This window comes from Microtus oregoni, unplaced genomic scaffold (genome assembly GCF_018167655.1).
Source record: "Microtus oregoni isolate MIOR12 unplaced genomic scaffold, Mior012 000062F_ref0000492, whole genome shotgun sequence".
NCBI classification, from domain to species: Eukaryota; Metazoa; Chordata; class Mammalia; order Rodentia; family Cricetidae; genus Microtus; species Microtus oregoni.
In genome coordinates, this window is record NW_024543872.1 from 9,596,265 (window position 1) to 9,622,953 (window position 26,689).

The window sequence follows — 26,689 nt, forward strand, 5'->3', positions numbered from 1 at the left end:
CAAAGCCATTTACTATAATCAAAGATTTACTGTAACTCCAAGTTACTTCTCTGAGAAAGAATCTGATAGAAAATGTCAGGAATTGACTAAATGATTGGGTCAGACTACTTAAAAACTCAGAATTTCAACATTCACATCTTGCATAGCTCCGTCACAAAAACAGAAAGCACAGCCTGTCTGGAGACAGAGTTCAGCATTCAAGAGCACTTGCTACTTTTGCAGAGGGCCCAGTTCCAGTTCAGTTTCTGTTAGTTTTTATAAAGCAGCAAAAAGCAGCCCGGTGGTGGTGAGGTACACCTTTAATCCCAGCACTCGGGAGGCAAAGGCTGGTGGATCTCTGTGAGTTTGAGGCCAGCCTGGTCTGCAAGACCTAGTTCCAGGACAGGCTCCAAAACTTCAGAGAAACCCTGTGACAAAAAACAAAACAGAACTAAAACAAAAGAAACAAAACCAAAAAGGAGAAAGCAATTACAACAGCACTAGCAATTAAGATACAGCATTACATTGCCAAATGAGTACTAACTTCCCAATAAGGACAATGATATAAAATTTGATGGGATTACTGTGTTTTTATTCTTTCCAGTTCAGTTCTTGTATAATTATACCCATAATCTATTTTTTTTTTCACAAAGATGGGTTTCAGTGTCTGGGTTCACGTTAGCACTCCTTTTACCTGGAATCGTAAGATCGCACATGTAACCTTTTGTACTTGAAGACAAACACTATTTGGGATTTGGTCCAGCTGTTAAGAACTTTAATCATCCCAGCTGGGCAGTGGTGGCACACACCTTTTGTCCCAACACTTGGGAGGCTGAGGCAGGCAGCCTCTGTGAGTTCAAGGCCAGCCAGGACAAGTTAGGGCAGTTACAGAAAAATCCTATATTAAGGTAAAACAATTAAACGAAACAAACCTTTAGGCAACCTAATCATCTGTAATAAGATAGTAAATAGGTAGGTAGTTAATACCCTTATTAGAGGAATGAAGAAGCATTCTTAAAGCTACTTTTATTTTATGACCTGTTTATCATGAGATTTAAAAGTTAGTGTCACAATGACCAGTATTTGAAATGACCTTGGTTAAGAGGAGAGTTAGGTATTTCATATGCATTATATTTAGACTCTTAGGCATCTTTGTCTCATAGACATTGAAATTGCATAGGTAGTTAGTGATAGAACATAAACTCATATTTTGCCTCACTTTTGTGTTAAAGGTAGTTAGTTGATTGGGCAAGGATCTTACTTTGCCTCCTTGGTGTTGGGGATTGAACCCAGGGGCCTCACAAGGCATGGTAGGCAAGTACTCTGCCAACCATTGGACAACAAGTTGTGTTTTGTTGTTGTGTGTATTTTTAACAGTTTCAGCTGGGCTTCCTGAAACATTTCTTTAATCCTAGCCCATTTGTGTTGCAGCCTTCTCTCTGGGTTTTCATATGCCATATTATGGCAATTCGGGAATAAAGGGGATGAATGAACACAAGCCCATTAGAGACATCCAAGATACTTTGTGACTTTTTTTTTTTATTAGTTTAGGTGTTAGTGTACGTACATGTTCATGTGGGTGCAAGTGCATTTGTGGTGGTTAGAGGTGGACATCAAGTATTTTCTGCTGCCCTTCCCTCCACTCCACTTCCCATTATCTCTTCTGTTTGGCTAGACTGACTGGCCAGTGAGCTCCAGGGTTCTGCCCTTTTCTTTTTTAATGATTTATTTTATGTGCATTGGTATTTTGCATGCAGGTATGTTTGTGTGAGTGTGGGATCCCCTGGATGTGGAGTTACAGACAGTTGTGAGCTGCCCACATGGGTGCCTGGCATTGAATCTGGGTTTTGGAAGAATAACCAGTGCTCTTTGCTGAGCCATCTCTCCAGCCCCTTATCTGCCTTTCTTTTCTTCTTCCTTCATTTGGTTTTTTGAGACAGGGTTTCTTTATGTAGCTCTGGCTAGCCTGGAACTCACTCTGTAGACTAGGCTGGCCTCGAATCCACAGAGGTCCACTTGCCTGTGCCTTTCTTAATGTCAGTTCCTCCACTTCTGTCCATGAAGGTCATGGTTTCTGTAGTAGTAGACTTGGTTTAATCAGCAGAGAGCTGAGAGAAATGAGTTGAGAATGTCCAGTTAAGTTGTTTTGCCCCTTAAGAATTGTGATAAACAAAAACTCAAACAAAATACTTAAGGAGGCTGTAGTAAGACTTCAGACCATTTCCTGACTCTGTATACTTCTTTTCATAAGAACTTTCAACGTGTTTTCTTGTTACTTCTGTTTTTCTAGGTACATGAACACGTTGCTTTAAGTGTTGCAGCACCAAATGCCAGCTATAGTGTCTCATACCTGTAATTCTAGCGCTTGAGAGATTGAACTAGGAATATTGCCTTGAGTTCGCCAGCCTGCACTACATACATTCAGAGTTCCACACCACTTTAGACCTGTGCTATAAAATGAGGATTCTGTCCCAAAACAAAAACAAAATCCTACAAACCATTTAAAAAAGTATTAGCGTACTTTCTTTTATACTGTAGCCCTTGACCTTAGACTAATAACTGAATTTTAGTAATTTTTTTTATCATTTTATTTTTTTATATTTTAATATTGTTCTTAATATAAGCATTTATTTGTCTGTTTTTTGTTTTGTTTTGTTTTTCAATACAGGGTTTCTCTATGTCCCTCTATAGACCAGGCTGGCTTAAACTCAGGGTTCTGTCTGCCTCTGTCTCCCAAGTTCTGGGATTAAAGGCAGACAGGCAGACATAGGTCTGCCCTTCTTGTTTCTCAACATTAGACTTTAGAACATTAGCCCTATTTTCTTTTTTTCCTCCCTTCCTTCTTCCTTCTTTCTAGCCCTATTTTCTTTTCCCTTTCTCCCCCCTTCCCTCTCTCCCTTCCTTTTTTTTTTAAAATTATTTACCTTTATTTTATGTACATTGGTGTTTTGCTTACATGTGTGTCTGTGAGCATGTTGGATCCACTGGAACTGGAGTTACACACAGCTGTGAGCTGCCATGTGGGTGCTGGGAATTGAACCCAGGTCCTCTGGAAGAGCAGCCCATGTTCTTAATTGCTAAATCATCTCTTCAGTATTAGGCCCATTTCCTTAATGCAATGACAAACCAAATAAGAGTACCTGTTAGGGAATTTTATTGCCAGTTTTTTTGGGTTTTTTGTTTGTTTGTTTGTTTGTTTCTTGGGACTACAGTAAGCTTTGATGACACTTGTAAATTAATTAAATGAACCCCCCCCCCCCCCCCCCCCCCCCCCGTAGGAGCTTGTAAGAGAGTGGCGTTGAACTTGTGATCCTTTTTCCTTGGTCTCCTAAATTCTGGAGTTATAGTTGTGTGCCATCATGCCCCAGCTAGAAAGTACATTCTTGCATCTACATAATAAGTTATGTACTTAAAATTTGAGAAAATGGGAAACCTAATCCATGCAAAATAAGTCTATTAAGCACGTTTTTAAAGTGATCTCCTGTGAAGTTTAAGAAACTGTGATAGTTTTACAAATCAGCTTTAGTTTAGTGCAGCAGCATATGAGGATGAATATTTGAATCTGTGTTTGTGCGCGTGCACTAGTGTGAGCACATAAGAGTGCATGTGTGCATATTCCACTCTCATGTATACTTCTAAAGTTTTGTGTTTCAATAGGTTTGTAAAATAAATTTGATACTGCTCTATGTGAATTTTGTGTTCTTTTATTTGTTAGATTTAGACCTTTTTTCCCCTTTAGATACTCAAGAATGGCTTTTCCATTCATTTTCCCCCTTGGTAATCTTTATTGATATTTTTATTTTATATAAAAATATATTTAAAGAAAGGAATATTGGCCAATTAAAAAATTAAGTCAGAATTACAAAGACTCTTCAGAGATAAACTAATCACTATGCTCTTCACCTTCTTTGCTTTGTAGCGGGACTTCCCCTCTTGCATGCCTAAATGCGATGCTGCACACAAACTCCCGAGGTGAAGAGGGAATCTTCTATAAAGTCCCAGGTAGAATGGGAGTGTATACTTTGAAGGTAAGTTGCTTGGAAGACAAATAGTAAGTGACAATATATAATTGAGTCACAGAGACAGAATTCTGTTCTTGAGGAACTTATTTCCAGGAAGACATAATATTTCATCCCTAAAAATAAGTAAGTAAGTAAATTTGGGGGAGGGAGAAGATGTTCTGGGAATTGAACTCAAGGTCTCATGAATATCAAGAAGGCACCCTTTGTATATATTTTGATTTAAAATAATTCTTTTAAGATACATTTTATGTGTATTGGCTTCTTGCCTGCATGTATGTCTGTGTACCACATACATGCAGTACTTATGGATGCCAGAAGGCAGTGTTAGATTCTCTGAAACTTGAGTACAGGTGGTTGTTAGATACTTTGTGGGTACTGGGTATTGATCCTGGGTCCTCTGGAAGAGCAGCAATCAGTGCTCTTAACTGCTGAGCCCTTTATTTAGTCCCCCTTTCTTGTTTGTTTGTTTGTTTGTTTATTTTGAGACAGGGTTTTTCTGTGGCTTTGGAGCCTGTCCTGGAACTAGCTCTGTAGACCAGGGTCCCCCTTTCTTGTTTGTTTGTTTGTTTGTTTGTTTATTTATTTAGAGACAGGGTTTTTCTGTGGCTTTGGAGCCTGTCCTGGAACTAACTCTGTAGACCAGGCTGGTCTCGAACTCACAGAGATCCACCTGCCCCTGCCTCCCGAGTGCTGGGATTAAAGGCGTGCGCCACCATCGCCCGGCCCCTTTCTTGTTTTAAACAACTTCAAAATATCTAAATTATAACTTTGTAATTATTTTGAAACATACTACATAGAGCCATAGATAGATTCTTTACTCATAGACTTCCCCATCAAAGCTTATGGTTATAGTTATTATTCCTTTTCATAATGGAGAAAACTAAAGTTCAAGAGATAATTTCTTGACCAATATTGGACATACTGTATCAGAACAAGAATAGAAACTTTGATCAGACTTAAGGCCTACATTTCTTCTTTCATAACTAGCTGACTAGTAACTAATTTTGTACACTGAAATGGTGACCTCTTCTTATCAATATCCTTTCACTTATGAGTAGGAAAACCAACCTAAATGAGCTTTAGTAAGTAGGCTGTAGAATTTATTAACTCATGCAGCTAAACATTCATGGGAAATCCAGGCTGGATCCAGCTGATCAAAAGATGTCATCTGGTCTTGGTCTCTGTTCTTTCTTTTAGCTTTATTCTCATTCAGCCTCTTCTCATCGTATATGAATTCATTCTGCGTCTCCATTCTACAAACTATAAGTCTAGAGAGACAAGAGTGCAGTGACTAAAGCAAGAGGCACCTTACTCAAATTTGACTCACTTGGTTTAGCCCAACCCATGTGACACCAGACATGAATTATGGCTGTTGACGAATGTATAGAATCATTATGACCCTTGGTGTAAGGTTGTGGTTAAGCTTGCGACAGCCTGATGATTATGGAGGGGGTTTGTTTCTCAAAGGAAGTTTATCAGCAAACAAGAATGAATGTTTGACAGGCTATTATGCCCAAAGTGACACATCCATAGGAAGTTACTTCTGTCCCACTACCTCTTATTTCTGAGGTCATCACGATGCTCAGAGGTAGTATGGAATTCACTAACATTAAGAACGTCTCACCTAGGGTGCTGAGGTGGTTCCGCATGTAAAGGCACTGACAAACTGCTTTTGCTCCTCTGAGCACATAGAAATGGAGAAACACAAATTGTCCTCCAGCTTTCATGTGTGCACTATGGCACACAGGTGCTCATAGTTACACGCTAAATAAGGTAAAAAAACACAGCAAATGAATTGTTTTCCGGGTGTTGTGGCCTTGCATGCTTTTAATCCCAGTACTCAGAAGGCAGTTATAGTGTATCTGAGTTCTAGCCAGGTAAGCCTATGAACGCATAGTGAGATCCTGCCTCAAAACAAAAACATACATGTAGCAGCTGGATGTGGTGGCATATGATTATTAGTCATAGTATTCAGGAGGCCAAGGCAAAAGTAATGATCCATTTGTTGATCACCCTCAGTGAGCTATTAAAGTGAGCTAAAGGCCAATCTGCAATATAGCACAACCCATTCTGCTTTTTAATCTTAACTTCCTCTGACTGTAGTGTTTAGCTTGTGGGTGTTATGGGACTTTAGTTACAAATGAAGCTTTCCCCTTTTTTTGATACTCCATGATTTAATTGAATTTATTATTATTTATTTATTTTTTGGTTTGTTTATTTATTTGTTTGTTTGTTTGTTTTTTCAAGACAGTGTTTCTCTGTGACTTTGGAGCCTGTCCTGGAACTAGCTCTTGTAGACCAGGCTGGTCTCGAACTCACAGAGTCCGCCTGCCTCTGCCTCCTGAGTGCTGGGATTAAAGGCGCCGCCACCACCGCCCAGCTTTAATTGCATTTATTAAATGCATACTAGGAGAAGAAAACCTGAAAATGTATTTTCTGTTATTACATACCACTTTGTACAGTTCTTCTGATACCAGTGTTTGGGGGTTTCTTATCAAGCAGTTCTCTAACTGAAATCAGCTTTTAATTTAACTCAGATTTTATATTGTCTGGCTGTTGTATCAGGCAAAGAGCCCAGTACCAAAGGTTGCCCTTCACTTCAGCTATTAGTTACAAGTCTTTGGCTGTGACCTAAGCTCTGAATGACCAGCTGTAATTGATATTCCTATTTCCTTTTTCTTGGATTTGATTAACTTTCTAGGACTGCTTATAAAATATGCCAGAGTGGGAATTTTTTTTAAGTTTTCCATTTATTGTAATGTAGATAAAAGGCATTCATAAAGTGAGGTGTGGTCATTGAGTATGGAATCTGTCTTGGCATACCAGCAGCCTCCATGTACAAAGTTGATTTTAGCCATGTACAAGCTCATCCAAAGCCCTGGTCTTCAGAATTTTTATGGAAGATATATGATATGAGCGTACATGATTCTATAATTGACCATCAACTCAGCCTTCATTCTTGAGAAGTTGGGCTAAAAGTCCCTATCTTCTAATCACATTATTGTCTCTCTTAGTAGTCAGCCCCCACTCTGAGGCAGGCTATTCAGTAGCTGACAAAGAGTCATCACTTAGGTGTTGTGGGGAGCTGCAGGTTGCATTCCGCCACCCAGCTCCTGCCACCGGCTAGCTTTACCCGAAATAACAACACACAAACTGTATTCTTTTAAACACTGCTTGGCCCATTATGTCTAGCCTCTTCTCGGCTAACTCTCGCACCTGGACTAGCCCATTTTTGATAATGTGTGTAGCACCCCTAGGTGCGCTTACCAGGAAGATTCAGCATGTCTGACCTGACTGCTTGCTTCATTGCCTCTGCCCTGGAGAGGGGAACATGGCCTCTGAGCTCACTTCCTCTTCCTCCCAGCATTCTGTTCTGTTTACTCCTCCCACCTATGTTTTAACCTATGAGGGCCAGCCAAACAGTTTGTTTATTACCAATGACCTTCCTCCATCAACTTAGGAGACGCTAACTCACTTAGGTACCCTGTTTCTAGAACTAGAGTCAAACAGAACAGTCAGGTTTCCCAATCCTGCTATTGATCAGGAAGTACAAAGGTTTTGGCACTCTATCAAAAGCTCAGAGTTAAATTGTGGACAGCAGTTAACTGGGTAGTGATGGTGGCGCACGCCTTTAATCCCAGCACTGGGGAGGCAGAGACAGGCGGTTCTCTGTGAGTTTGAGGCCAGCCTGGTCTACAGAGCAAGTTCCAGGACAGGCTCCAAAGCAACAGAGAAACCCTGTCTCAAAAAACAACAACAAAAAGTTCTTGCTGATAATTACGGAGGAACAGGATTCAGTTTCCAGCCTGATTTCCTCTTCTGGCCTCCACAGGCACTGCACACACATGGTGTATATATGCATGCATGCAAAAACTCACATAAAATAAAATCGTTAAAGAAAAAAATTAAGAATTCAAATAATGTATGTCATATCTATTGACAAGTCTATGACTGAGACTAAGATGAATAATTTATAGTTCTTGATTTCTTTAATCGCTTACCTTTTATTTATTAAAATATTTCATATTTACAAAATATACTGTGAAGCTCTACCATTATAATGAAGCAAAAAAGATTAGTTTTGAATAAAGAGGTCTAGAAAGTTTATATTATTTACTTGGAAGATTTAAGCTAGACTTAAACATATATAAGAGGAGTGAAGGCCGTCAAGGATAAATAGCTCAAATAAAGGGACAGATAAAATTCTGAATGCATTCAAAAGTAGAGAAAATTGGATTAAGTGATAGTCACTGGAGTCAAGATAATTGATAAACATTAGTTAATAAAGTTTCACCTTGACTGAACTCTGTTTGGGTGGGGTGTTGACTTAAGTAGATGGCCGAGGTCCTCAGGGAGAACCAACAAATCTGTGTTTTAAGATTTTCATGAAAAGGAGATTACAGTTTGGAATAGGAATTCAGAGTAGTAAAATAGGTAGACCCAAGAGAGATTTGAGACATAGAACACTTTACATTTGGTATGGGTAAAGCAGTGGGTGAGAGAAGATTCTAAGATTTGGGGCATGAGCCGTTGATCCCAAAGGGATCACAAGATTTTTGCAAAAAGAAGATAATTATATTTGTATTTCAGATACTTGTTGAATCTACAGGTCAAGATGTCTGGCTGGCAACTAACTCTATAAAAGCTGTCCTGCATTTTGAAAGAAGGAATATAAAAATATGGGGTCTGTATTTTAAGAAAGTGTATAACATAAGAGATGGATTAGAGAGAAATTTAAGTGGAAAACAATTGTTTTTACTCAGTCTGACTCAGTGGTTTTAGGTATATGTCATGTGGTGCCAGTTAGATGTGGGGCAATTTTTTTGTGTCTGTCAGTTCATTTTTTAATTGAGTATGAAAATAATTATGTGGGACAACGAAAGTACTGGTGGAAAGAAAATCCATAAGAGAAATAACATTCACTAACTCATTTATTTGTGTATGCTTTTTGTACCATGTAAATGCATAGTAAATAAGATTGTTCTCATAAAGCACTATTGTAAACATTTAATATTAATTAGTTCATTTAGTTTTTATGTAGCTATTTAAGGTAGGTATCTTAGAAACTGAAATTAAGCTATGAGAGATTACTTTAGACTAAGGCTGTGTAATTGGGAGAAGACAAAGCCAGAAAGTCCTACTTCCCTAGTCCCTCATATTCTACTACCCTGTTTTTCTTATATTTAATGATCATAGTTATCCTTTCTAGTTAACATTCTCATTATTCAAAACGGAAACGAAAGAAAGTGATGTGATTCTTTAAAACCAAAACAACAACAACAACAAAAAACCATTCTGGGCGGTGCTGGTGCACACCTCTAATCCCAGTACTTAGTAGGCAGAGGCAGGCGGATCTCTGTGAGTTTGGGGCCAGCCTGGTCTACAAAGGACAGCCAGGACTAATACGCAGAGAAACCCTGTCTCAAAGAAACAAAAACCCAAACAAAAACTCCTTTTCTTGCTGCTAACTCTGTAATCAATATTGAGGACCCAATTAGGTGAAAATAATGTGATAATCTTGTTCTCCTGACTTTAATTCTGTAATTGAATTCAGAATACACGGGATACCCACACAAACCCACATATGTCTTAACAAAATTCTTGTTAGCTTTTTAAACCTGAGCATTACATCTTTTACCTGGATTTATATCTACCAGTTTTGGTGTAATTAAAACATATGTTGTGCCTGCATACGAATGTTGTGTATGATTTTTATCTTCTGAATGTAGATGGAAAATTGATTTTATTTGACCCCAAAAAATCAGGATATCATCAGATATTGGTGGTTTTACTATTTTATAATAAGAATTTATCAGTTAATTAAGTTAATGCTTTATATATTAGAAATTTAGTTTCGATTTGCTAAAATGGTAACAATCCTAACAGGATGCCTACATTTTCAGAAGGATGTGCCAGATGGAGTGAAAGAACTGTCAGAAGGTTCAGAAGAAAGCAGTGATGGTCAGTCAGATTCTCAGAGCTCTGAGAACAGCAGCAGCAGTGATGGTGGCAGCAACAAAGAGGGGAGAAAGAGCAGGTGGAAGAGGAAAGGTAATCTCTGACTGCTGCAGGGCAGTGCTTTATTGCTATTCTCAGACCATCAGCTGCTTCTTTCCCTTTTAACATAGTGCTCTGCAGTAGTTTCCTGCAGGGGTGGATGTGTTTGTTTTTAATCTGTCGGACACAGTGCAATAGCCACCCCTCATGGACCACTTGGACTGTGTGATTGAGGAATTTTCAGAAATATACTTTCCTACCTGGGTATGGTGGTGCAGACTTTTATTTCCTGTATAGGGAGGCAGAGGCAGGTGCATCTCTGTGAGTTTGAGGCCAATCTGGTCTACAAAGTGAATTCCAGGACATCTAGGACTATTACAGAGAAAAGCCCTGTACTGAAAACCAAAATTAAAAAATAAAAATCTATATTGATATAAAAATATCTCTAAATAGATATCTCTCTATATACTTATCTTTTTAGGGGCTGGGAGATTGTTCTGTGACTAATATATGTTGTATAAGCTTAGAGATCTGAGTTTGGATTCCTAGCACCTACAAATTTATGACACCAGTAAAGGGACCATCTAGTCTAGCCAGCACAAGCTTCAGGTTCAGTGAGGGACCCGGTCTCAGAGAGACAGAGAGAGAGAGAGAGAGAGAGAGAGAGAGAGAGAGAGAGAGAGAGGAGAATATCACTGGATGTTAAGCAAAACCAAAAACCATGAAGTAGAAAGAGGAGTATGTTGGGAGCTGTAATAAGGAAATATAATAAACACGAGGACCATAGTATAAATCCTCAGAATGTAGAAGTTGGTCAGGCATAAAATGTCCTTTTGGAGAACACTTTTAGGTTCCAATTGAATGTAAAGTATGGTGTTTCCATTTGCTTCCCACTCTTGACGTATGTACATACAGAGTTGCTCACATCAGGGTTTGTTTTGTGCTTTCTTGATTATATACTTTTTGTTCTTGGCTTTTTGGGACAGGTTGGGACAGATACATTATTTACAAAGACATTGATGCACATATATTTCATATAGTATATTTTCACTGCCCTAAGTTGTGTGATGTTTTCTTCTTTTGGCTTCTTGGGGGCCTACCATCCAGCTCCCAAATAAATCAAACACCGAAACTTATTGTTAATTAGAAATGCCTGGCCTTAGCTTGGCTTATTTCTTGCCCGCTTTTCTTAAATTATCCTGACTACTTTTTGCCTATGTTCCCCCCCCCCCCCTCTCTCTCACACACACACACACACACACACACACACACACACTCTTTTGGGTGGCTGGGCCATATCATCTTCCTCTCTTTGTTTTCTTTTTGCTCCTCTTTTTACTGTCTCCTAACAGCCCTGTCTACCTTGCTGTTGGCCATTCAGCTCTTTAATTAGAGCTTCACAGAGTTAAGCAAATGCAGCACAAACAAAAGTAAAACACCTTAAAATACTATTCCCCAACACCACTAAGTAGGCTCATACTCCATCTGCAGTGTCTCTGGCTAACTTCTTATCTTTTCTGTCTTCATAATTTTGCCTTTCCAAGACTGTCATAAAGTTGGAATCTTTTCAAATGGGCATTGTTTTTATTTACTTATTTTTAATTTTTTTGATTTTTGAGAAAGGGTTTTCTCTGTGCAACAGCCTTGGCTGTCCTGGAATTAGCTCTGTAGGACTGACTGACCCAAAGTCACAGATCCACTTGTGTCTGCCTCTTGAGTGCTGAGATTAAAGGTGTGCACCACCACTGCCTGGCATCAATGGGCATTGTTTTTAAAAATTGCATAAAAATTCTTTTTGTGGCCGGGCATGGTGGCTCACAACATTAAACCTTGCCCTTGGGAGACAAAGGCAGGTGGTTCTCTGAGTTCAAGGCCAGCTTTGTCTACAGAACAAATTCCAGGACAGCTAGATTGGTTAAACAGAGAAACCTTGTCTCAAAGAAAACAATAAATTTTTTTTTTTGAACGTGTGCATTCACGCCTGCACTGGTGTCACAACATTTCTATACAAATCAGAGGACACCTTACAGGATGTCCATGTCTACCCATGTGAGTGTTAGGGATCAAATCAAGCGGTCAAGCTTGGTGGATGGATGTTTTCCAACCAAAACACCTCACTGACTCCAGGTTGTCATCTTCCATTTAGTAATGTGTGTAGAGATTTCTCTGTGTATTTTTATGGCATATGGTACATTTCCTTGTAAAACGAAATAGAGCATGTGCATATAATTTTCATATAACCATCACCAATTAAAAGATGCATTTGTTACTTCATGTTTTAGCAATTATGAGTGAAAATACGAACTTTGTGTCTTTCTGTGGGTATATGTTTGTGTAAATTTACAGGAGTGTGACTGCTTGATTATGGTGAGAGTATGTTAAATTTAGTAACAAGTTGCTACTCTGCTGCAGTGAATGGCAGCTGCTGTTGCTTTATATCCTTATCATCAGTTTGTGTTATTTATCAGTCATCTAAGTGTTGGCCATTCTGATAGGTGCATATCAGTATGTCACTGTTGTTGTAATTTGTATTTTCCTGATTGCATGCTTTCTACATTTCTCTTTCTGCATGCTTATTTTCCATTTGAATATGTTATTTGGTGAGAAGTGTGCCCTGATTCTTGGCCCATTTTTGTTAAGTTTTTTTTTATTTATAGTTGGCCACCTGGAGGTTTTTTTTTTTTTTTTGTTGTTGTTGTTCATTTTGAATTGCAGTCTCTCTCTTTTTTTAAAAAAAACAAAAAAAAATCATTTTTTTATTTTATGGGTATGTAAGTTTTGTCTGAGTGTGTGTCTCTGTGTCATGTGTATACTTGGTGCCCACTTATGCCAGAAGAGGGCATTGGATGCCCCCGAGACTGGAATTATGGATGATTATGAGCCACCATTGCAGGAGCTGTGAATTGAATCTGGGTCCTCTACAAGAGCAGCCAATGCTGTTTACTGCTCAGCTCTCTAGCCCTGAATTATATTTTATTTGATAAGATTTTATATATATTTTCTCAAAAACTGTAGTTCCCCCCTCTTGGCAGTTTTGCCCTCTCCAAATGTGTGTGTGTGGTGGGGGGTGGTTTGTGAATATGAGTACATGTTCATATATGCTACAAAGTGGAGGTCAGAGGACAGCTTTTGAGGGAGAATGTCTTTTATTTCTGCCACTACCCTGAAACTTCTGGTCAGTTCCTCTGCCATGACCTCTATTTTCTTAGTAACACTGGGATTACAGATAAGTGCTTCCAGATCTGGGTTTTTTATAAATTTCAGAGATTGGAACTCACATTGTCTTTTTTTTTTTTTTTCAAGCTCTTGTACCAATTGAGCCAATTCTCCAGACCTGACTCTGGCAGTTTCTTTTTACAAAGCAGAAGTTTTTAATTTGAATGTAGGCAGTTTATTAATCCTTTGTTTTGTGAACTTGAGCCTTTGTTATTGTATTGAAAAGTGATGACCAAATCCAGCTTCACCTATATTTTCTTCTATAACGTCTAGAAGTTTTATATTTTAATTCTGCGATTGGTTTTAATTTTTAAATGTTTAGAGTGAGTATGTGCATATTGTATGTGTGGAGACATACTGGCTGTGTGGAGTCTATGCCTTTAGTTCTACTTTTGTGTGGGTTTTGAGGATTGAACTCAAAGTGTCATGCTTATGTAGCAATTGCCTTCACTTGCTGAGCCGTCTCACCAGCCTCACTTTGAGGTAATTGTTATGCCAGATCTGCTTCTTGTAATGTGGATATCCAGTTAGCAGGGTATGGTGTTGCACACCTTTAGTCCCAGCATTTGGGAGATAGTGCAGACAGTTATGAAGTCAAGGCCAGTCAGAGCTACATAATGAGAACTTACCTCAGAAGGAAAATAAAAGTACAAGTTGGGCAGCATTCTAAATTTTACTGTGGTTTAATCTCGGCTGTGACCATTATAGATGATGCTTACAGTGACTTTCTTACTCCTCTTCTCTGTTCTGCCTTCTAACCTTGGAGCGCTTACTGCTCTCAGCTCTTTCCTTACTAGGAAAAGAATGTTCATGATTACTAGCAAACACCAGATATAGCCCGCCTGTCTTTGTTCTCATACCGTTTGTTATCTTTCATAGCTAACCTAAGACACCTAAGGAATAATGACTCCATTGCCACCCTTTATCATCTATTCCTATTAATTTGTAGCTTTGTTCGATTCTGTTCGAAGAGGAAAGATTCCCCCCCCCCCCCCATTTAGTAAGCGGTATGTGGCAGTAGAAATTCTGAACTAACTTCTGAGTACCTTATGAGGATATTGATTTTCCTTGGGTAGACATTCAGTTTTCTTCCATTTGATTATCTTATAAATTTGAGTGATAGGTCAACTGCCTTAGACTTTAAAATTATGTGTCCTGTAATCATAGACTTGTTCATTTTAACTGTCTTGAGAGATCAGAAAAAAATGTTCTCTTTTTTTTTCTGCCCTTCTCACCCCCAATATAATAATTGTGCTACTCTTGGTGAACATGGAAATAATTCATCAACTCATTTATATTCTCTAGTATAGCTACTACATAGACAGTTCAAGGAAATAATCAGATAATCTTAGCTTTAAGTTACAAGTTCATTGGAGAGGCACCCAAACTTAAGTTGTCAGACACAAATGAAATGAGATGAAAACAAGACAAAATTGGGCCTTGTGTTGTAAATTCTTGATGAATAATAACAGAATAATTCCTGATAGTGATAAACAGCAACTGTGGCCCAGAGTCTTATTCTGCAGTTTCTTCCCTCCTCCCCCCAACAAGACAGGGTTTCACTGAGTAGCCCTGGCTGTCTTGGAATTTGCTCTGTAGACCAGACTGACCTCAAACTCCCAGAGATCCATCCGTCCCTTCCTCCTGAGTTCTGGGACTAAAGGTTGGGGCACCACCACCCAGCTATTCTGCAGATTTTTTTTAAGCACCTAATTTGAGAAGGATAAAGCTACAAGTGAAAGGTACTTTGTCTTTCCTCCATTTCTCTCCAGTTTGAACTTTTCTGTGTAAGTTTGAAAACTGTAGAACAAAACTAAGACACCAGGGACAGGAAACAACTAGCAAGGCTCATATCCCTAGGTAGCATCATAAATGAGGAGAACATAATTAAAGGTGGCCAGTCTGAACTGTGAACAAAATTTATTGTCTTAAATGTATTGGAACATTCTTATTTGGGATTGGATTGCTCACAGTTCTCATAGCCCAGGCCAGGCTAGAACTGACTATTTAGTCAGAACTTACTGTGAACTTACAGCTTTCTTGCCTATGCCTCCCACATGCTGGGGTAACAAGCATTTTACCACATCTGGCTTTATTTTTTTGCTTTTTGATTTTTTGAGACAGGGTCTCACAGTGTATACCTCCCACATGCTGGGGTAACAAGCATTTTACCACATCTGGCTTTATTTTTTTGCTTTTTGATTTTTTGAGACAGGGTCTCACAGTGTAGCTCTGGCTCCCCTGGAACTTGCTAAATAGAGATCCACATACATGGCTCGTTCTTACCTTTTAAGAATCACACATGCAGGGGCTGTGGCGATGGCTCAGCAGGTAAGAACACTTCCTTGTTGTGCTTGCAGAGGATCTGGGGTCCTTTTCCAGCATTCACAAGGCAGCTCAAAACCACCTGTAAGTTTAGTTAGGGGTACCCTTTTCTTGCCTCAGGCACCACACAGTGTACATGTGTGCATGGAGGCAAAACACCCATTCATGTAAAATAAAGGTGTGGGGTTTTTTGTCATTTTTTAAAATAAATTTTACAAACAGCTACACATGATTCAGTGGCCCTTTGAGTTACTCCTGCTTAATTGCTGGTGCTTTTGTCTATTAATGGCCATGTCAAAAATTTGAGGTAAATTCAATGTGATATAGAACTATCTTAAATAATAATCATAAACTTATCCTAAAATACCTAACTCCTTAGGTAAATTGCATAATATAAACCTTACCCTACTATGCTCTATGTAAAAACAGATGTCAACACTAGGTAGTAACAAATTCAGCATTGTTTTCAATCTGTGTTTCATTCATTTCTCTTCTAGAAATGAGTACATTGTCAGCTATTTCTCCTTGAATTATACTATGATATTTTCTCTGAAGTTATTGCCTAGTTGTAGATAATCTGTGAAACACAGAAATGGTTTGGAAAGTGAGGTTGGAGTAGTGCATGTAACTCAAATTTCCTTGAATAGCTCTGAGATTTTCAAGAAATGGATAAGTGATGAACTACCAGTAATACATGACAGTGGTTTTCCTTATTATCTAAATTTATTATTTTTGGATCATTCATAGTATAATATTCTTAAAAATGTTAGGTATTTATTTTGTATCTATAAACCTTTCTCTTGTAGAAATAAATGTGGTAGCCTGTAGCCTATTATGAATAGCTACATCATTCAGCAAGGCAGTTCTAAGCATACACATAACTCTGTCTCGAGGAAAAATAAGAATAATAAAGGAACTGGAGAATTGGCTAAGCAGGAACATTTGTGGCTAAACTTCATGACCTGAATTTGAACCTTGGAACCTATATGGTAGAAAGAGAACACTCACTCCTTAAGACTGTCAAGGCAGGGCAGAGCAAGGCAGCTCTAAACTGAGTGAGCTGGCACACATCCAAGCTCCTAGTATTTGGCAGGCAGAAGCAGAAGGATTGCAGCAAGTTCAAGGTCAGCCTGGTCTACAGTGTGAGTCCTAGGCCAGCCAGCATCATTGCAGTGAGGCACATTCTGAAAAGATTTTTTTAAATTTTTTTTATTTTGCTTTTTCAAGACAGGGTTTCTCTGGAGCCTGTCCTGGAACTAGCTCTGTAGACCAGGCTGACCATGAACTCTCAGAGATCCGCCTGCCTCTGCCTCCCAAGTGCTGGGATTAAAGGTGTGCCCCACCACTACCTGGTTCTGAAAAGTTTTTAAACAAACAAAAATATTGAAAAGACAGTTCTACTTATCAATAAAGCAAACTAATTGTGGCTGTCCATTTTTCTTATTTAGGGCTTTAGCTCTCAGTTTGACATCACTATTTCAAATGCATTATAAGACAGGAAGAACATTGAGATAGTATCAAAACCCACTTCCTTTTTATGTGCAAAAATATAGAGGTCTGACAGCAAAACTGATGCTTTTAGTCGAAAATTGATAGAACTCTTGATATAAGTATACCTTTCAGCCAAGTAGAAACAGATTAGAACTTAGAAACTCAGTCCAATATTGAATCTATTTTATTGATTTATATGTAAAGTAGAGGAAATTACTAGTTTGTAGCTTTGGTTCTTAGCTTTCAGACAGGAAACATGTTCAGAGAAGAGCTTAATGGAATGTCAACTCAAGGTAAGGTGAAATAATGTCAGAAAATCTATTAGTAAGATCAACTATATCTCTTACTGTTTTGTGGTCATAGCTGAGGGAAATCTGTCTTTTCCTCAAAATGTATTGTAAATACTGTAATAGTAAATAACTTAATGGATAGTTGGTTTTTGATTGTGTCTTCTTCTTCCCTTGGAGATAGGGTCTCTTTGCATAGCTCTGGTTGTGCTGGAACTTAGATAGACCAGGCTGTCCTTGAACTGACTGATTGATCCTACTGCCACTGCCTTTCAAGGGCTGGGATTTAAATTTAAGATGCTGCATGTTATAAGGCAAAGTTGTGAGATTTGGTTTTGCTCTTGCTATTTTTAAGGGAAAAAAATGAGTTAGTGAAAAACTCCCTTTCATTGTAAGGGACCCCTGTTTTCTTTTAGTCAGGAATTTGGTAACTGGAGCTAGAAAATACTGTAAATCCACCAGCTCTCTATCATCTTTTTATGTGCTAAGTTACTGAATGGGGAAGATTGGGTTCTTGTTTCAAATGCATCCTGGAAACAAAACTTTGACCAAAGTTTTAGGTTGAAAGATTTCTGGGAGATTATCTTGTTGTTAGTGGCTGAGGTGAAGGTTTGGGCACAGCCTGTTTTAAAGACAACTGCACTATTAGTACTGAAGCTTTAAGGATAACCAGAAGCAAAGGAAAGCTTCTGTCTCCCAAGTGATAGAATTGAAGGCGTGTGCTATCACGTCAGACTTGGTTTTTATTTATACATTTCAAATATATTTTTCAAATATCTCTAAGTTTATACTAATGCTTTAAAAACTTATACCGGTGGTGGTGGAGCCAGGACAGGCTCCAAAGCTACAGAGAATCCCTATCTCGAAAGACAAACAAAAGTTAGTTTGTTGTGTGGCATATGGTGGCACACACTTCAATATCAATGCTTAGGAGGCAGAGGAAGGTGGATCTCTCTGACAGCTAGAGCTATAAATTGAAACCCTGTTTTGAAAAATAAAAAATATTTTGTTAAGACTGATTTGCAGAATTTTGATAATCTAATCACAAAACTAACCCTTTCACCAATAAAGCAACGTTCATGGGCTCTGAGAATTAGGACACGAGCACATTTTTTTTTTTTTTTTTTGGTCACCATTGTCAACCTAATCCAGGTGCTTATTCATTATTTTGAAAATAAGATTTAATTCTTGACCTTGGTCCATACTTGGTTTGTATCTTTTCTCAAGCTAGATCAGTTTTATTTTGATATGTAAATATAGGTAATGACAAAATACACAGCAGCCAGTATGTATCTTTGTATTATATACACAGAAAAAATGTAATGATACAAACCTAGTTATTTAGATTTAGTTATCTTTTGAAAGAGAATTTTAGGAGTTTTGACTAGAAAATAGAACTTATACTTGGTTAGAAGATAGAAGAGTTGATCAAAATCTTGTTAAACATGTAAAGACTTGTTTGCTCTGTTATAGAAGAGAATATTAAGAGAGGTTTCTCAACAAATCATGTTTACTCTTTGAAGTTCTGAGACGTTAGCATTTGAAAAGAAGAGTGTTCTAAGTTTCATAGATGTTGAGACTAGAACTTAGCATAATTTCAGTCCCTACTAATGGGGTCTATAATTTTCACCATTTATTTGAGGTGGCTTAGAGACAGGTTTGTGCTTTATTTTTTGTTAGAAAAGGCATTTGCCTTACGGAAGAGCCTTCCAGGTAACATGATAGCTTTATCTTTTTAAGACAATGAAGTATAATTCTTAGATTCTTTAGTAGGGCTGTTCTGGATGTTTGCTGTTTATAACCAGTGAGAAAATATATATTATGAAATTCTTGCAAGGCTTTAGAAAGAACAGTTGACTATTAATAGTTTAACCTTATATTTTCATATGTTCTCTATAATATCAGTGACCAAATAAAAAAGACATAACAACACATGCTCACAGTTACATAGAGAAAATGGAACCGTCTTGCATTCTTACTGGAATTGTAATCATTTTGTAAAACAGATTGGCAGTTCCTAAAAACAATTAAGCACAGAATTGCCATAGAACCCTGTAGTTCTTTCCTGGATTGAATCCAAAAAATTGGAGAGCGCAGATAAGGTGACTTACAAACTTGAATTCAGGTTTCCTAATTCCAAGGGTTTTTGTTTGATAATCTTTGTCATACTATGCATTTTTTTTTTTTTTTTTTGGTTTTTCGAGACAGGGTTTCTCTGTGGTTTTGGAGCCTGTCCTGGAACTAGCTCTTGTAGACCAGGCTGGTCTCGAACTCACAGAGATCCGCCTGCCTCTGCCTCCCGAGTGCTGGGATTAAAGGCGTGCGCCACCACCGCCCGGCCTTTTTTATTTATTTTATTTTATTTATTTATTTTTTTATTTTTTTTTGGTGATACTATGCATTTTGATCATTTTCTTTCCAACCCCCCAACTCTTCCCAGATCATCTTACCCTCCCTACTCACCCAGCTTCATATTCGCCCCCACCCCCAGAAAACCATAGAAGACAAAAAAGCAAAAGTCAGAGCAAACATGCAAACCCAATAAGAAAAAAACCCACAAAAAACAAATAAATAAGCAAAACATGGAGTTATTCAAAAGGAGGGAGAGCAGGAAAGAATGTTTAAGAAGCTGAACCAAGCAGGTTGGTACACACCTATAATCTCAGGAAAATTTCTACGAGTTAAACTACAAAGTGAAATCTAGGCTATAGTGTAAGTCTATTTCTCAAAAAATAAAGAAAGGCAGGGGCAATCCCACTTGCCATTATATACACAAACAGAATGTTATTCACAATATCGTTATTGAGTAAAAGTGAGAAATTCACTATTTCGTGAATATAAACAAAATGTGATATATGCATGTAATAGTTAATTATTCAATCATGAAATGAAGTATTCTTGTCAGAATATAATAAATGAACCTTCAAAAGATCTTGGTATTTGAAAACAAATTCACACACAAAAGTGTATTATTCCATCATATCAAACAGAATTTAGATAGATCTATAGAGACAAATAGGAGGTAAGTAGTCGGCTAGGATTAGGTGCAAAGTGGAAGTGTAGAACAGTGGACAGCTAACAAATGTTCTCTTTGGGGCAGGATGATGAAAATTGATGGTGGTAATGGTTTTATAGTTTTGCAAATATGAATTGTACACTTTCAACAGTCTAATGAACATAATTTCTTTTACCTCTTATTTTATAATTTGTCAACATCTAATAACACATTGAGGATATATTTTCTTTCTGTTGTTCAATTGTTTACTTCTGAGCCATCTCTTACTGTTTAGCTTAATTTTTTTTGTAGTAGTAGATTATAAGTGCTTGGGTTTTTTTTCTGTTTTATTTTAGCATCAAACTGATTGTATATCAATTTCCTTCCATATACATAAACATGACATTTATGAAGATGAGGATACAAAACCAAAGTTAAATTGTATTAATATTAGGACATTTGAGAGTAATGTGGTATGTTATACTCTGGGCATTGTATGTTTTAGTATGTATATTTCTTATTTTTGTATCAGATAGATACATACTTCATGGTTTTAACCATATAATACTATTTTGCTATAAATGCTTTCATGTCAAGTATTTTAAAAGAAGACATTAGGCAATGTGTATTCTTCAAGAGTCATCTCAAGGTTGTTCCTGGCTCAAATAGCATTTCCTTGCTCTCACATGAGTTTGTCTGAACCAATAATTTTTATCTTTCTCCTTAACTAACAAAATGTATTCATTGGACTTGTAGAAGACATGAGTTTGGTACCCAGCATCCACACTGGGCAGCTCACAGTGCTACCATCACTAGAGGATCTGATACTCTCTTTTGACTTCCATGGGCACTGCCTTCAGATGTACGCGTGTGCACGCGCGCACACACACACATGCACACTTTTTTTTTTTTTAATAAATGGGGCTGGAGAGATTGTTCACTCTAGAGTACTGGCTGCTCTTCCACAGGGCCCAGGTTTGATATCTAGCACCCCCATGGCACCTCACAACTCTCTTTAACCTCATTCCAGGGGATTCCATACCCTCTTCTGTACTCTGGATACCAGGCATTGCATGCATATAAACATTAAAATGTACTCATTTTGTATATGTAGTGTATACAAAACAGATAATGACGACATAGAAAGTAAGTGGTTGTTTCCAGTAGAGAAATCTTGAAAATCCCTTTGTACAGATAAACCTAAAACTTGTGACATGAGGTAAGAACCAACAGGGTTAAACAATGGAAGAATTTTGAAGTGGAAATGGCAGTATTGTCTTCAATATAAACTTTGTCACAACTTTCCACTATGTTGTGTTTTCATTATTTACCTTCAAGTTTACTTTAGGACTGTAGGTACTACAGAGATCCTTAGACCTTTTTCTAGTTCTAAATTGATAACATGATTTATACATGACTTCCTGCTTCTTTAATCACTTCTAATATATTACAATGAGAAGTAATATATACTAATACTCACCCCTTCCCCATCCTATCATCCTACACTAGAACTTTCTGAGGAAATAAAGTGAAAAGGGAGACTGTTTGCAGGACAACTCCAAAGAGAAGAACCTTCCCTAAAGTGTTTGGTCACAGTTCTTAACAGGTAGCAGCATATGATCTGGGGAAGGAGTGGTGCTTGATATAAATTCTTGATAACACAATTTTTCCTTGTCAATTTTCCTCTAGTATCATCTAGACTGTCACAGCCATCCTCTCCCCAGTCGGGCTGCCCATCACCCACCATTCCAGCAAGTAAAGTCATTTCTCCATCACAGAAGCACAGCAAGAAGGCATTAAAGCAGGTAATTGTTAAGTCTGTCTTTATCAGAAAAATAATCTTTCCAGTTAAGAATAGTTATGAAAGCCAGGCGGTGGTGGTCTGTGCTTTATAATCTCAACATTCAAGAGGCAGAGGTTAGCCCAGTCTACAGAATGACAGCTTCACAGAGAGATCCTGTCTTGGTAAAATGAGCCACATGGTGGTTCACTGATGGAGGAAGGTCATTGGTTAATTAATAAAGAAACTGCTTGGCCCTGATAGGTTAGAACATAGGTGGGTGGAGTAAACAGAACAGAATGCGGGGAGGAAGAGGAAGTGAGATAAGACGCCTCAGACAGTCTGTGTGTTGTTATTTTGGGGCATAAGCTAGCCAGGCGGCCAGGAGCTGTGTAGAAGGAACACAGCCCACAGCTCCTTCTACAGTTCATACCTTTAGTTCTGTTGTATAATGAACAATGATGTATCAAAATCCTGTTTCAATAAAACACTGCATCAACTCTTCTGTTAATTTCTCAAAACTTATTAAAAGCATTTAGATTCATTTCTTTACATGGTAAATGTCAACAATCTGCTAATTTGCTGCTAGTAATTTTTATGCTCTATGTTTATCACCCATTGTGTGTAGGGTTTTGGTAAATCCTTTTAAAGATGTTTTTGAAGACTCAAGATTTTTTTCCTACTTAAAGTGCATGACCTGAATCATGAATAGGTGTTTAAATTTTCAGGGCTTTTCTTATGTCTAGTCTGGTAATTGTTATAGGGGACTGGGGATGAAACTCGTAGCATTACACAGTAAGTAAATGCTTCTCACACTGAGTCACAGTCCCCATCCTCAGGTTGGTTGGATCTTATAATGATTCAGTAGATTGTTTACTATTAATCTAATATATAGAATCATTGTTAACTTTCTTAATATTATACTAATTGGAAGTATAGAATAGAACTTATATGTTTATTCTTTACATAGGATATATATTTCAAAATCAGGCATGATGTAACACACCTTTAGTCCCAGCACTACTTTTGAGGCAGAAGCAGGCAGATGTCTATGAGTTTGAGGCCAGCCTGGAACAAAGTGAGTTCCAGGACAGTCAGGGCTACTACACAGCAAAACTCTTGCCTTGATAAAACCAAGAAACAAATATTTTGTAGCACACATCTGTAATTCTATCACATTGCCTATCACATTGGAGGCCGAGGTAGGGAGAGAAGCATTTGAAATCAATGTGGGCTATAAAGTAGCAACAGGTGTCTGTCTGTCTGTCTATATCTATCTAACTATCTATCTATCTATCTATCTATCTATCTATCTATCTATCTATCGTTTTCTAGTGCATTTTGAAATGAGGAAATTTCACCCGTCATTAACATAAACTGTGTAGTTGTATATTTTATTCTCGATTTGGGGAGAAAGTTGTAGACATTATCTTTCCTCCCTAGGTTGGAAAAATAATATTGAAGAATTATATTCCTTACATTATACTGTGCTTTGTTGTCTAATAAAATAATAGACTATTGGTTTTCCTGTTTTTGAATCAATTTTGGAGATTTTTGTTAGAAAATGGACCATTTCTGGGCTAGTGAGGTTGCTCAGTGGGTAAAGGCACTTATTCCTAAACTTGAAAATCTGTGTTCACATTCCTGGAACCCACATGGTGGAAAAGAAAACTACCTCCCTGGAGTGGTTCCTGACTTCCATTTCTATGCCCTCCCACCCCCAACTCTATAATTAATTAATTAATGTCTGTTTGTTATAAAAAGAAGTAAAATTTTCTTTTTACTTGATTATTGCATATACTCTGTAAAGTTATCCTTTGTTTTTTGTTTATCCTTGTTCATTTATTTCTTCCCAATATTAATTGCTAGTTAAGTTTTTTTTTTTTTTTTGAATTTTCAAAGAGCTGACTTTGGATTGCTTTTGTTTTGAGATAACACCTTGCTGTATTGGTTGGATTGGCTCAATATGTTTTCCAGGCTGTTGTGTCCCTCCATCCACCTTTGTTCTCTCTCTCTTTTTTTCTTGAAATGCTTTGTCTGGCAGCATAGTCATATAATCCAAGTACTCAGGAAGCTCAGGCAGGAAGATCCTAATTTCAAGGCACCCTGGGTTATAGAGCAAGGTACTGCCTAGCAGCTCCCTCCAAGAAGCAGCGAGTGATCAATAAATACAAACTTACAAGTAACTAGGAAAACTTTGAATAACACCATTTTTCTTCTCATGATTTGGTATGAGTAAGAAATTTTATTATAATCAGAAAATGACAAGTATGGTGAAAATTGTTGCTTCTATATTGATATACTGTAGTAAAAAAACATTTAATCATTAAGTATGAATGACTGAATGAAGGACTGTGAATGGTAGGCAAGTACTCTGCCTCTGAGCTATATATCCAGCCACTATAACCTTATTGAAGAAAATTTTGCACTATCTATTAAATTTTAAATGTACATGCTCTGAGAACATTCAATTAAACATTTTAACTCATGTTATAGAAAGATACACATAAAAATATTTGTATAAAAGTTTGTAATAGTTAAAACCAGGCCTAACTTATATGTTATATGTAGATACTGCACATATTTGTTCACATCTGTCTAAGATGAATTAGTTAGGGGTTGTATAAACATTTTTGTCTATAAGATGGACAGTTGTAGAGCATTAGAAGCTTATGCTGTAAAAGGTTGTTCTATGCAGTTAAGAGATGAAGAAATCACCGAAAGGATGCTGTTCTAACAGAAGACACAATTTCAGTTCCCAGTTCCCACAATGGGCTGACGATTGCTTATCCTTTTTTTAGCTCAGGGATTCATAGTCCTCTGCTGATCCTAACAGGTGGTGTAGTCAGGGCACAAACACATATCTTACCTAGAACTAATATAAAAATAAAGGGTTTGGAGATAATGGCTCGTTGATTAAGAGTGTTTTCTCCTCTAATAGAAGACCTTGGTTTGGTTTTCAGAACCTGTATCAGATTACTTATAGTTTAGCTTCAATTCCAGTGGTCTGATTCATTTTCACCTCTGCAGAGACATGCACAAACATGTCACATACTTAGATACATGCATAAAATTAAGTAATTGAATCTTAAAATGTTTTAGGGTCTGGAGAGATGGCTCAAGGGTTAAGAGCTCTGGCAGATCTTCCAAAGGACCTGGTTTGTTTGCTCACTGGTTATCATCCCGTAACTGTCTATAATTTCAGTCCCAGGAATCCAGTGACCTCTGCTGGCCCCGTTGGGCACTGCATGCACACAGTATACAGACACGGAGGCAAAACACACATACACATAAAAATAAATCTTTTAAAAGAAGGACCCCTGATAGAGGCTGCACAGTTGGCACAGTAGGTCATGTACAAGTAACCATGTAAAAGTTATACATGGCATTTTTTGTCTGTAATCACCTGACTAGGGATGCAGAATTGGTAATTCTGTGAATTGTAGGCCATTTAGTCTAGATGGATCAGTGCAGTGATCTCTGGGCATAGTGAGAGAACCTGCCTTGAAAATTGAAGGACTCTGTTAGAAAAGACATTGATGTTGACTTTTGTTCTCCACGAATACACATATATAAATACGAAAGACCATTGCTGAATGGTTAACCCATTGGCCCCAGATTTTCTTTGAACCATCCTATCAGAGTATCTGGAAGCCTGGTCAGTAAACAGGTTGTTTTTTATGAATGATTAGAACTCACAATTTGAAATTTTTTGAGACTAAATGTTATTGTATCGTGCTGACTGCTCTGAAACTCACAGAGGTTCTCCTGCCTGTGCCTCCCGAGAACTATTATTTAGGGTGTGTGTCATAATTCCTGGCTCAGAGTCCATAAACATTTTAAATTACGTGAAATTTAAAGTATTTAAAAGTTCTTTTATTACAAGTTGTTTGCAGGACCAGAACCAATGGCCACACACACAGTTGTGATCTGCCATAGTGACGTTGGGAATTGAACGTGCATTCTCTGCAAGAGCAAGAAGTGTCCTTACCTTCTGAGCCATCCCCCCAGCCCTTTTTATGCGTGCGTGCGTGCGTGCGTGCGTGCGTGTGTGTGTGTGTGGTGATCATGTGTATGTATATATGTCTCCATATCTGTGGTTGCACTGATGTGGATGCACATTCATGTCTCCATACTTTATATGTACGTAAGCACGGACGTGGGTGCATGTTTACGTCTCTACACTATACCCGTGAGTATGGCTGTATACTTGTCTCCATGTCTATGGGCACATGAATATGGGTGCATGTTCATGTCTCCACAGTTTAAATCCAGTTTGTAAAATTTGGAAGAGGGAATTTTTGTTAGTAATTCTTTTCATTTTATGTGAGTGTCTGTGCCTTAGCACGTGGAAGTCGGAGAACAATTTTTGGGAGCCACTTTTCTTCGACTCTGGGTCCTAGGGATCCAACTCTGATATCTGGGTTTGGAGATTGGTTCTTTTACCCATTGAGCCATCTCACAGGCCTTCTTTCTTTCTTTTAATGGTCATTCTAAATAATATCATGCTACCTCTGTTAAAAGAAGAAAAATGACCTACAATGTCCAGAAGCAACTAACTGTTGTTATCAGAACCTAATTACAGTGTCCTTTTCAC

General features: G+C 37.8%; 1 protein-coding gene across 1 annotated transcript in view; it reads left to right on the forward strand.

The window, feature by feature from the left end:
• Positions 1 to 26,689, forward strand: part of LOC121439650 (putative Polycomb group protein ASXL2) — a 78,707-nt gene that overhangs the window by 24,735 nt on the left and 27,283 nt on the right. Inside the window, exons 4-6 of the mRNA XM_041640209.1 lie at positions 3,899 to 4,007; positions 9,905 to 10,052; positions 22,002 to 22,117. Coding sequence (XP_041496143.1) covers positions 3,899 to 4,007; positions 9,905 to 10,052; positions 22,002 to 22,117 — 373 coding nt within the window. The remainder of the gene's footprint in view (positions 1 to 3,898; positions 4,008 to 9,904; positions 10,053 to 22,001; positions 22,118 to 26,689) is intronic.